This window comes from Sceloporus occidentalis, unplaced genomic scaffold (genome assembly GCF_023333645.1).
Source record: "Sceloporus occidentalis isolate IW3139 unplaced genomic scaffold, rSceOcc1.0.p SCAF_3, whole genome shotgun sequence".
NCBI lineage: Eukaryota > Metazoa > Chordata > Lepidosauria > Squamata > Phrynosomatidae > Sceloporus > Sceloporus occidentalis.
Window position 1 is genome coordinate 232,542,265 of NW_028316983.1, and position 13,055 is coordinate 232,555,319.

The following is a 13,055-nucleotide window of genomic DNA, read 5'->3' on the forward strand; positions in this document are numbered from 1 at the left end:
GCTTACCCAGTGGGTTTCTGTGGCTGAACTGGGATTCAAACCCTGGTCTCCCAGTATGCTAGTTCAACACTCAGACCACTACACTAAGCTGGCTTACTTTAAACACACACAGACACAGACACATGTAATTTCCTGTAATTGTATAAAAAACATTAAATTTATGTCTGTTTGTTCCCACTTTATTTGTAAATTGCTGGAGAGATTTGTAAGACAAATTTGGATAATCTGAATCAATGTATAGGTTATGTGGCAGGCATGGAATTTACTTTGGTGGGAGCCAAAGGGAGTGTCCCAATATTTTGTTTTTTCATAAACAATGTTTGGTAGATGATTAGAAGAGGACAACTGAGACTTTTGCTCAATGTGAAAAACATTTGAGCATCCAAACAGATAGGCACTCAGTCCCTGAGCATCTGAAACAGAATAAACACTAATGATGGTTATTGACTCTTCCAAGCAATACTGGATATGACCACTAGTCATTAATAAAATAATTGTCAAATTTATAGAAAATAAAATGGCTACAGGGAGGCAAAATGGCTAAAATTACCCATTTAAAATAAGAAATTAAAATAATTATTATTTTTAAAATGTAGCTCAGGTACATTTTAATGTATTTTAATGAACTGGAGTAACAAGTGGATTTGTTTCAGTCCTGTCAATGTCTGGAGAGGACATGTGAGAAAGTTTTCTCTGTGGCTGCTCACAGCTTGTGAAATTCCTTCCCTTGGGAATACCCCATTCTACTTTCCTTTTGCCAGCAGATCGTGTCTTTTTATTTAAATAGGCTTTTAATTACTATGTGCTTGCAAGGGAGTACACTGTATTTTTTAACTTTATTGTTGTTTTTAAAATGATTTTATACTTTTAAAAAAAAGATGTTTTAATGTGAGGATTGTTTAATTACTTTTATTATTTATTTTAGTTTATCTTGCTTTTAACTTTTAATAATAATAATAATAATAATATGGTTTATTTGTAATCCGCTTTTCCAAAGTATGATCAAAGCGGCAACTTTTATAAGATGTCTTTGGTGCCACGTGGGGGAAAGGAGACACATAAATACAATAACCAAATAATAAATATTTCCGAGCACAGAAAAGAGGTACTTTATGAGCATGGTCAACAGTGTGAAGCAATGTAGGCTGGTCCATGGGTCACAGACATCCAAAAGCTCCACATACTTACTGCATGTACAGTAGACTATATAAATGGAGGAAGTGTGACTACTGCACAATTTCTCTAGACCCCACAAAGAAACAGCTGAACACAAACAGAACATAATGACAAGTGCTCAAGTAAAACAAAATGTTGGATTCTACATTTATCTCTACAAAACAGTTTTGACAACACATAGGACTTTATCACATGGGTATAATTGGAAGCATAAACATATCCTGTGAAAATCATGCATTCACAATTTTCACATTACACTGTGATTAAATTGCAATTATCCCAGGAATATCCCGTGAAAATTGTGCAATCATGATAAAGGTTTTCACATGATGTCGCAATGAAAAGCAATTAAAGAGCCATTATTGTGGGAATAACCAGGCAACAAAAAGCAACAAATCATTCACAGGAATATCCCGTGAATGATTTGCTGCTGTTTATTGCCTGGTTATTCCCAGGACAATGGCTCTTTTATCGTGCTGTGTGTGAAAATGTTAATCGTGTTTTAATCGCAAGTGCATATTTTTCATAACTGTGTAAACTACTAATCACACCCCCCCCACCCCCCGTGTGATAAAGTCCATAGAGAGGTTTTTAAAGAAAAGAGGAAGCCCACTGACGTTACCTTTTTGGCAAGCCACCCTAGATGTCTAATCTCTCGGCTTCCAGCGATTCCATTTTTCCCCAGCTGATCTCTGACCTCTGAGATGACTTTAGGTATGAGCTCACTGGCACAGGAGTGGATTGCTTGAAACCAGGCTTGCGCTGTGGCTGAATCCTTACTCCGTAAAACCAGAGTATGTTTGGCATCAGGAGAATGAACCTCAACAAGACTGGAAAAGAAAAATTAAAAGAGGAAACAGAGTGACGATTAAGTTTCTTCTCAGAAATACTGAGAAATAGCCTAGCCACATGTGATTTCATATATGTCTACAAAATTTACTGCAAGGATTACTCCCACATGGATTATAATACCTCAGTTTATAGCCTCAGGGTGCATCTGCACTGCAGAAATAATGCAATTTGACATTACTTTTTAAAGTGGTGTAACTCCATCCTCTGGAATCTTGTGATATATCTTTTTACAAAGAGTGCTGGTGCCTCACAAAACTACAAATCCCAAGATTCTGTAGGATGGATATACGACAGATAAACTGATGTCAAACTGCATTATTTGTACAGGCTACAGAATAGCATGAAAGAGTTACATTTTAAGTACCTTTTTAAAAATAACTCTCTAGGAATACAAAGAGAACATGCAGATGAGGGGTTAGAGGCAGTTGGATTGTAACTCTGAATGGCGACTGAATGGTGAAGGATGAAGAGGGTTGGTACCTCGACCAGATAAAGCATTATCATCACTGGGAATCAAAATAGTAATTTATCAGGCATGATCAACAAACACAATGCTTTACATAACAGCATATGCAGAAAAAGAGGAATGGGTTGTTGCCCCCAGGAAACCTATACCCACAATTTTATCATTAGGAGAAACAACACTTTCCCACTCTCCTTTCCCTCAAAATATGAAGAAACTGGAGCTATTGTGTAGCTTTTAAGGATCAGTTCACTACAGCATCAATAAAGCCCCTGTGTTGTGTACATAAATGTATACACTATCCTTCTGACTTGTTCTCCAGAATATATAAATATACTGGATGCAGTCACGGATGTGCTGTGTCAATGCTTTCCCTCTAGCGAAAAGGTGCCGAATGAAGGGAGAATTCCAATTTTAAATGATTTAAAATTTGATTATTATTATTTTTGGCAGGCCTGATTGGCTCCTCATCTGAAAACACAACATTATGTTTATCTGCAATTTGGTGATATAATTTCTGTTTTTAATCCTTCTTTGCCTGGAAAGATTTAAGGTAGTGCCACAGCTGTGTTTACCCACATACTCCACCACACGTAGGTAAACACTGCATGCAGAACATTTTTTGATTAAAGCTCATGCTGACCCAAAGGAATTTAAGCACAAGATGGCTGCCTTTATATATTCTCCACTCTAACTTGGCCATCCATATGAATTATATCACATTTTTTTCCAGACAGCATTTGGCTAACCCCATAAAAATAAAACAATATATATATTGGCTCCTACACCTATGGCAGTTGTTTACCATTGGGATCCTATCACACTACACAGTTAAAGCTCTGTGATTTCACTTTAACTTCCAAGATTCCACCCCATGAATCATGGGATTTGCAACTGGGAGGGTCATCATGAATCCTCAGCCTGAGAGCTCTAATGCATCATTAAACTCCAAATGCCAGGATTCCACAAGATGCATTCGTGGTAACTAAAGTGGAATCATAGGCGGGATACAAACCGCCATATAGTAGGTATAGGATACGTACTAGGGTTAGGAAGGGGCGGTGCTTCCGCACCCCCCTAACCCTAGTACGTATCCTATACGTACAAGATGGCGGCGCCCCTTCTACATGGGCGCCGCTATCTTTACGTACTGGACGCATAGCGTCCAGACGTGTCGCGGCGCCTATGACGTCGCGAGTCCGCGCCAGGCACCTCGCGACGTCATAGAGGCGCCGCAAGAAGAAGCTCCGAAATGGAGCTTCTTTTTTGCTCCGCGTGGGAGCCGCGCGGTTTGACTGCTGCAGCTCCCGCGCGGAGCAAACGGTGGCGGCGGGGAAGCGCCGCAAAGCGGCGGTTTGTATCCCGCCATAGTGCCATAATTGTGTAGTGTGAAAGGCTCTAAGTTTAGAGTATGGAAGTGGTAATGTCAGTTTCTCTTTTGTTAGAGCTGGAAGCTGAAACTGAGTCATTTAGCAAGTTCACATGTTATATCAAACCAGTGTTGGTCTGCAATGACTTTTTAGGAAACTATGCAAATACAACAATATTGCATCAGTCACTGGGAAGTCAGTGAAAAAATCAGCAGTCTGCTATATCAGTTTGAGAAGCCCTATATTACACCATAGTTTAAAACATGAACAAGCAGGACAACTGCAGCAAAACCCAGTTAACTATACAAACACCTTCTTCTTCTCTTGCTCGTTGGCAGGTGGGAGTTGGAATTTTCTATGTCTACCTAAGCATGCATTGAAAACACACAAGAAAGGGGAGAATACCAGTCTGTCTCCTTGTAAACCAGGCTTCCAAATCAAGTGGAGAACCTAGGCTTGCCATATCCCACCTGGGGGCGGGACTTTCCCGGTTTGGGGCGGGTCCGCATGGTCCCGCCCTGGTTTGGCCCCACCCCTGGGATTCCCCCCCCAGCGAGGCCCTAGAGGTGGCTCCGCGATTGCGGAGTCCTCCAAGGCCTCCCTGGGGCTTGGGAGACGCTGTCTCCCAGGCCCCAGGGAGGCCCTGGAAGTCGCTCTGCAATCGCGGAGTCCTCCAAGCCTTCCCTGGGGCTTGGGAGACGCTGTTTCCCAGGCCCCAGGGAGGCCTTGGACAAGGTTTTTAAATGTAGGACCTTTTTTTTAATTTCCTGGCCAGGAAATTAAAAAAAAAAAAAAAGGTCCTACATTTTAAAATCATGTCCTACATTTTTCCTGGTTTGGAGGTCCTCGGGGATGGCAACCTTAGGAGAACCTCTAATCCCCTATTAAATCTAGTCTCCTAGTAAATCAGACTTCCAAATTGTGTTGAATACCTCCACAGATAGTGGAGACACTCTGGTTCAGGCTCATTGCCCTCCATACACTGGAAGATGCTGGAACTAATGATGGAGAGTCTGGGATAGTGCACTTTCCTTATTACATATAGTAGTTACCACAAATGACAAGGCATGACTGAACAGGGGTCTAAAATTACATATTTAAACCAGAGACCATAGTTAAGATGAACCATAGTTTTTGATTCAGACAACATGCAACCTGTGGTTCGATGTTCTACCACTAAGCTATGGTCCTTCATTGAAGAAAAATGGATGGACTCACTTGCAAATGATGCTATTCTTTAAAAAAAAAGAGCACAGGTCAGCATCTTGCTGGAATATTTCTGTTCTACATCTTTAAAGCTTTTGCTTTTCAAGCTAATCAACAGGAAAGGTAAGTAATACCGGGTCTCATTAAAAAGTGAGAAGAGATTTTGGGGAAGGGAAGAGAAGGGGTTCTCTTTTAATTTCTTCCCACCCACTTATCTTATATTGCAATTAACATATGAACCGGTCTGTTTGTTTGCCCATTCAGACACTGCTATTATTTAGTCTGAATGGTAGTAGCTCTCCAAGATTTGAGGCAGAGAATGATCTTCCCCATTATCTGCTACTTCATCCTTTTTGTCTGGATATGACAGGGACTGAACCATGGGCATTCTGTATATCAGTCCATGTCATAGCAGTGTTCTGCAAGAAAAACTCCAGCCCAGAAATCCGATATCTCTACTGTGTAGCTTTGTCTCCACTCTGAGGATAAGAAACATTCAGGATTAGGGATAGACAAAATTGTCAGACTGAATCATATCAAGGTTCTCATTTGCTCAGAATCAGTTTGCTTCAACTCAGGTCCATATTGGATTGCAAACCGTCCCCCCCCCCCCCCCCGGTGGAACTTTATACATATTTCCCTAATTCATTTCTCAAAAGGATACATTTTAGCTCCTGTTTTCAGACACATTTTAATATCCATTTTCCCACTGACTATAACCTATTTTCTAATGTACATATTTTATCTGTACATTTTACTGTTTTTCTGCAATTTGTAGGTAGTGAAGTTCTTTAGCAAATTACATCAGAAATTTAGAAATGTATGGCTTTTGTCTTGCAAACTGATCCATGCCTATGTTTGGATCCAGGAGCTACAAATAGCATAATCATCCATTAAAACATGAATCCAACAAACTTCTTAGCAATGCCTGTTAAGATTTAATTTCTCAATGGATAATATTCAAGGCTATAACCCTGTTTATCCATTTCATGGAAGCATGAAGCTTGGAGGTATGAGTTTCTTGGAAGCATAAGGCTGTCCACTGTTGGAAGTAAAAATGCAGGACTGCATTACTATTCTTTGATGTGCTACAGAAAAGCTATTCTTGGTCTGGAAAAGTGATATGAAGGGCTAGGGAAAATTTGACTTTTTTTTTAAAAAAAGAACTTCTTTCCCTTAAGGATTTTCCCTCAATTCTTCCAATGAAAAACCTGGAATTGGTGGAATATTGAGGATAAACTCCTGTGAGATATTTTTTTGTTTGCAATAGTTAAGTGCTGTTTAAGACAAAGGTTTGCTCTGGATAGTACAAAGATTTTTTTAAAATCTAAGACAGCCTAAAGCACCAGAGAATAATTCCAGAGTACATGATCGAGTTTAATTACTTTCAGTTTTACTATAAAGCTTAAATTGATGTCCACTGTGCTATTAGTGCTTAGCAGTATGACTGTATGAAACTGCTTCTGTCTAAATAATACATTTTCTTTTATTTTCCACAGAAGTGTGTGCTATTTTCAACTTTAACTTTTTTTTGTGCTCCTATTTCCCAAATAACAATAACTATGATCCATGTGTTTAAATATTTCCAGACATTTTTAAACTCTGCAGGCAGAATGTTTTCTTTTCTTTTCACATCATCTTGATACAGATCATTATTATTCTGATTGGTTTAAAACAGAAGAAAAGGTTGGTCCCAGTTGTGATTTCTCCTCTATCTTACTTTAAAGGCCAGTTCACCTTAAAGATATGGGTTGCTTTTATACAGCTTTCTTTCTTTCTAGTACAGGAGGAAGTATTTATAGGATTGACACAATGCCCCCTCAGTCCAAATGCTTTAACGTATATGGATGTTTCTGTTCACCTTTAAGATTTGGGTTGCTTTCATATAGCTATATAAAAGGGGATAAGTATTCTATTACGGGGATAAGTATTTATAGGATTGACACAATTCCCCCTCAATCCAAATTCTCTAATGTACAGTATATGAATATTTCTGTTCACCTTTAAGGTATGCATTGCTTTTATATAGATTGCTTTCTAGTATGGGAGGAAGTATTTATAGGATTTATAATCCTATAAATTGCCCCCTAAATCCAAATGCTCAAACAGTTTCATGTTTGTTGTTGTTGGGTAAATTCACATCATTTCCGATTTACAGTGACCCAAATGAGAAACTACCATGAGATTTTATTTATTTATTTATTTTGGCAAGATTAATTCAGAGAGGTTTGCCATTGCCTTTCTAAGTTTTCTGTCCTGGGTCTAGTGCTATTAAACATCTTTATCAATAACATGGATGATGGAACAGAGGGTGTGCTTATCAAATTTGCAAATCTGACACCAAATCAGGAACGGTAGCTAATACCCCAGAGGACAGGATCAGAAAACAAAATATCTTTAACAGATTAGAAAGCTGGGGCAGACCTAACAAAATGAATTTCAACAGGGAGAAATGTAAAGTATTACACTTAGCCTTAAATGAAAGGATCAGATAGGATAGGGCACACCTGGCTTGACAATTGTACATGCAAAACAGAATCCTAGGAGTCCTAGTAGACCACAAGTTGAACATGAGCCAACAGTGTGATGCATCAGCTAAAAAGGCCAATGAGACTCCAGGATGCATCAATAGAAGTATAGTGTCTCTAGATCGAGGGAAGTAACATGCTACTGTATTCTGCTTTAGTCAGACCGCAGCTGGAATACTGTGTCCAGTTCTGGGTACCATAATTCAAAAATGATATTGACAAGTTAGAGCATGTTCAGAGGAAGGCGACCAAAACTGTGAAAGGTTTGGAAACCATGCCCTATGAAAAGCAGCTTAGGGAGCTGAATATGTTTAGCCTGGGGAAGAGAAGGTTAAGAGGTGACTTGATAGCCATGTTTAAATATTTAAAAGGATTCTGAGGATAGAGTAAGCTTTTCTGCTACTCCATAGACTAGGGCATGGGACAATGGATTCAAATTACAGAAAAAGAAATTCCACCTAAACATTAGGAAAAACTTCCGGATAGTAAGAGCTGTTCACCCGTGGAATATGGTGCCCTGGAGTGTGGTGGATAGTCCTTCTTTGGATGTTTTTAAACAGAGGCTAGATGACCATTTGTTGAGGGTGCTTTGATGGTGTATTCCTGCATGGCAGGTAGATGGACTGAATGGTCCTTGAAGTATCTTCCAACTCTATCATTCTATGATTCCTCTGAGGCTGAGGGATTGTGACTTTACCATGGTCACCCAGTGGTTTTCCATGCCTCATTAGCAACTTGAACCTTGACTTCTACTCCACTGTTCCAACCACTACACCACACTGATGTTTTATGTCAGTGGGCATGCAGCAAGACACTAATGTTGGTGTACACTTTAAAAATATCAGAAGTGGTACCTTGTTAGTCTTATGCCAGTAGGGCAGTGCATCTATTCTGGGTCTGAACTTTAAAGGAAATATAAACTCTGGAGCAGATTCACTTCTCCAGTGACATGGAAGCCACCATACAAAACTGAATGTCAGACTTTGAACATGTGATGAGCAGACTTGGGAACAGGTCCTTACATGGCAACTCTGACTGCATACATTCAGTCCTCAGTAAAGTCACATAAATGCATTCTAGTGGGCAAAGCAGACTGGCATAAAGAGCTGGCTTCAGGGTGGCGTGGCGGCAAGGTGTATGCATGCCGACACCCCCAAGATGGTGTCTCACTGCCTCACTGACTACACAGTGGGCACCATCATGGCATTTCTGTGGTATGGCATTTACACGTGTCACACAGCAGAAATGGAGAACAGCTGTGGTGGCGGTGGAAAGGATGACTTTTTTCCAGCCCAAAATGGAGCAGCATTTTTGGGCTGAAAAAATGCTGAGTTGGGGCCATGGCATATGGTTGCTGCGGCCTTGATCCGGTGATTAAAGAGGTGGCATCAAGCTGCTGCTTCAGGGCCATCTGTTTTGCCCCTATGTCACTGGGTGAGAAGAGACAAGAATTGAGGATGATATTACAACCAGAATATGGTTCATGGACCTACACTGGCTCTTTTTTTTTAAAAGTACCAAAATGCCCATTAGTACAATAGGGTGAATTTAGATTGTTTTCTCCTATTCCTAACAAATAGACACCTTATTCTGCTGGACAGCCTCACCACATTCCCCACATAACACACACACACTTGCTGACTTGCTTGCCCTTTAAGTTCTTAAACATCATTTTATAGTATGACTGTACCATGATTTGTTTCAGATGGGGTCACGCACCAAAAAGCCCTCATACCCATATATGGATACTCCACTTCTAAGTTATGTTAAGAACAATTTCCAGACATATTATTATGTACATAACTCTGTTGCAGGCTCTGCCAAACAATTTTGCTTTTATGGGCATGACCATGATACATTACTAAGAGGAGCTTACATTTGTCAGGGGCCAGATTCTAAAATAGCATACAAACAGCATGGTATGCATAAGGGTGCAGTTTGGTGGCAAGAACATGTGCAATTAAGCAACATGATTTGTGTCTGTTCCACAGATTAATTATTTTGATCCCAAAGTTTGTGATTTCATTCGGCAAGGTTCTTTTGTAAGATTCCTAGGAGTGTAATATCAGAACTTGCTTCCACCTCACCTGTTCCTGATTCTGCTGTAATTCCTGAAGCTACTCTTAGATAACTGAACAAGTGAGAAAAGTCACAATCCAGGTGTGGGGGAGTTAGGGTTTTTATTTAAGATTGTTGTTGAAAGTTTCTTATTGGCTCTGACATGATCACAGCCTGAAATTAGGCAAACAGGTCTGAGACCAAGCAAGGTGTTTGCTCAGCTTACCTGAGGGAACGCCTCCTCTCATATAATCCTTCCCACACTCTCAGATCCTCAGGGAAGAATCTACTACAGTCAGAGAAAACTACTCTACTACCCAGAGGACGTTTTCTGCTGCCACTCCAAAAATCTGGAACGATCTGCCAGACAAGATCCACCAACTAACATCTTTGGAGGCCTTTAAGAAGGCAATAAAAATGGATCTCTTCTGGTGGTCCTTCCCAAATTGATGCCCTAATCTCACTCTCTACTTGCTTAAATTGTTCTCTTCGGACAGATTCGTTCTTGACTGATTTTATTGCCCACTGTTTGGGAATTGCTTTTAATGTTAATTTTAGGGGGGGGAGGGAATGGGAATCTGGTGTACTTTTATCTACCATTTCTGTGCCTTTGATTTTATTGTTTTCTCTTTTTATATGCTGTTACCCACCTTGATCCAACACAGGGAGAGGCAGGTTATAAATAATAATAATAATAATATAATAATAATAATAATCTCCAGAATATCTATGCAAATACTGTCATTTTAAACTGTTTTAACCTTCCTAATCTATTTTTTACCTGTCACCTTGTTTAATATATTTTAGCCTATTTACATTATTTTTACTATTTTAATTGGCTAGTATTCATTTTACTTGTGTGCTTTTTTGTGATTTCATGATGTCGGGCAGAATATAAATATTTTAATCAACAAATAAATAGACAAAAGGGATCAGAAGATGCCCTTTTCTCAAGCTGAACATAGCTAAGACCTCAAAACAAAAAATAATCTCTATAACACTCTGCATTAACAATGGAGTCATTAGGATCATAACCAGTATTAACATCAGATGGCAGCAATGACATTCTGGTCTTGTGCAGTTACATAAACTACAAGCATCATTTGGAAAGTGTTGGCAAGATGGTCTCTATTATGGGGGTGGGTTGCAGTAAAGGGTACAGCAAGATTTTTGCATACCATCTGATGCTGACCAAAGGAAATCAGTTAAAAACTCAAATGTTCCACAGGAAACAAAACCAACAAGAGCTGATAAACCATCTTAATGTGTGGGAGTCTCAAAAGTGCTTATTTCCTGCCAATAACAAAGGATGTAAATGACAGTATAAATTGAACCTAAAACAGAGAACTATCTCAGGCCTGGAAGAAAGCTTCACTTGCGTTTCTTCAGGTCTCAGAGCCATAGTTAGTTTTGGACAACTAATGGTCAGGAGGGGGATTGATTTGGAAAAAGAGGCTAGGCACCACGCTTGTTCCACACATGATAGTCACAATACTTGAAGAGGAATATGGCAATAGCTGTGCTTTCCAACCATTTAATCAGTCACTGAAGCTGTGGTGGGCATATCAGATAGCTGAGTAAGGACAGTGACTGGGGGATTCTAGAATTTAAACTGCAAAAAGCAATTTTTCCATGTTTTGGAAACATGTGTATCTATGAAGTTGAACTAACTGAAGCTGTGGAGATGAGTGCAACTCTCTGTCCTTTGTTCTTCTGCATGCCTTTAGCTGGGTGTGCCTTTAGCTGGTCATTAATCATCAATTTTTAAAAATGGATGCCAAACCAGCAATGTACCAGAATGGTTTGTGAGGTGCAGCTGTTCTGCTAGTGATCCCTAAGAACATCTGTTTCCTATCTTTCTCACCCTTTCCCAAATGGCAAATACGTCAGCTTTTGAGTCCCTCATGTGGTGAAGTGTTGAAAGCTTATGAAGTTTCAAGCCGATATGAACAAAATGTCCATCTCTGTGAAAGGGAAGGAGAACAGGTGAAGAGGAGTTCTCTAATTACCACCCACTTTCCTGACTTCTCTAGTTCCTTTTCTTCCTTCTCTTCTTTGGTTAGAAAGCATGAAAGAGAGACAATTGTGCTGAATAGTTGTGTACTGTGATGCAGCTGGTACCACATATGTTATAAATAAGGGTCAATAAGCTCACCCTATTTTTAGCACTAGGAAGCAAATGCAAAGAGCCACTGAAAGTTTCATGCATCATTCATTTCCCCTAGTCCATCTTTCTTGCTGTCCTTGCAAGTGCAACATCTCTAGGCAAGGGACCAGCTGGCATCTCAAATGGAAATGTGAAAATTCATAGTTTGAAAAAGTTAGAAAAGTTCCCAGTTTCCTTGGAACACAAGCATGACCTCCTACCATTGTCAAATACACCTTACCATTAAGACAGCTTCCATGTATTTTCTGCCCACTGGTCCTAGTCTTGTCCCTGGAGCAGCATAGGCCAGCTCATTTCTACCTTTTACATGAGAGATATTTGAGGACTGCTATCGTATCTGATGATCTAAAGAAACATCACAGATATTGCTAGGCTTCAGGTGAAGGGAAAAGGCATAACAAGTAGAAATTCCTGTTTGAAAACTTTTTTGGGGAAAGGAATTCAATTTCTGGCCATCTTCAAGTCTGGTTTGGAGGGAAACAAACTTGTCAGTCTATTCTGCTGTGTACTACTGCCTAGGAAGAAAAACAAGCTTGAAAGCAAGATGTTCAGCACAAAATCACAATGACTGATGACAGCTCTCAGAGGCTCATGGCCAGCATGACTACTGGCTATGCTGGCTGGGAATTTCATAGATAGAGATAACTTAGCCAAAGTAGTTCATGCATTGCTAACTTCCCAACTAGATTACCCTTGAAGACAATTTTTGCAAAATGCAGCTGCTAGGCTGCTGACCAGATCATCATACACAAACATTGGGTCCGAACAGACAGCCAAGAGTAGCCAGCTTCTGGGTGGCTTGGGAGCATGGTGTTTTGACGCCACATGCCCCTAAGATGTCCAGAAGCTACCCAGCAGTTCAAACAGGAGCAGCTCCAAGCTGCTAGAAATGTAAATCACAAATCTGAGCTGACCCGTGTGCACAATCCCATGTAGTTAGGAGGAAATTATGGGAAAATATAAATCAATATTCTGCTTTTCAGTGGCAGAAGTAAGACTATACATAACATACATATTGTGCACAAAATGCAAAGGAGATCAGAACATTCCTACATTTTTAAGGTCTGGAATCTGTCTTACACTATGTAAATAATCCATCTACGCTAGAATCACCTCTCATTGGAAGCAGATCTCTGGGATTTCTCACAGAAGTTTTTCATTCTCTATGAAGAGATGCTAGGAATCAAATCTGGGATTCTTTGCAGGAATAGCATGTGCTCTAGCTCTGAGCTATG

The 13,055-nt window shown here is 39.9% G+C and overlaps 1 protein-coding gene across 1 annotated transcript in view; it reads right to left on the reverse strand.

Annotated features, from left to right (window-relative positions):
• Positions 1-13,055, reverse strand: part of SNTB1 (syntrophin beta 1) — a 143,899-nt gene that overhangs the window by 45,075 nt on the left and 85,769 nt on the right. Inside the window, exon 3 of the mRNA XM_089517894.1 lies at positions 1,799-2,006. Coding sequence (XP_089374020.1) covers positions 1,799-2,006 — 208 coding nt within the window. The remainder of the gene's footprint in view (positions 1-1,798; positions 2,007-13,055) is intronic.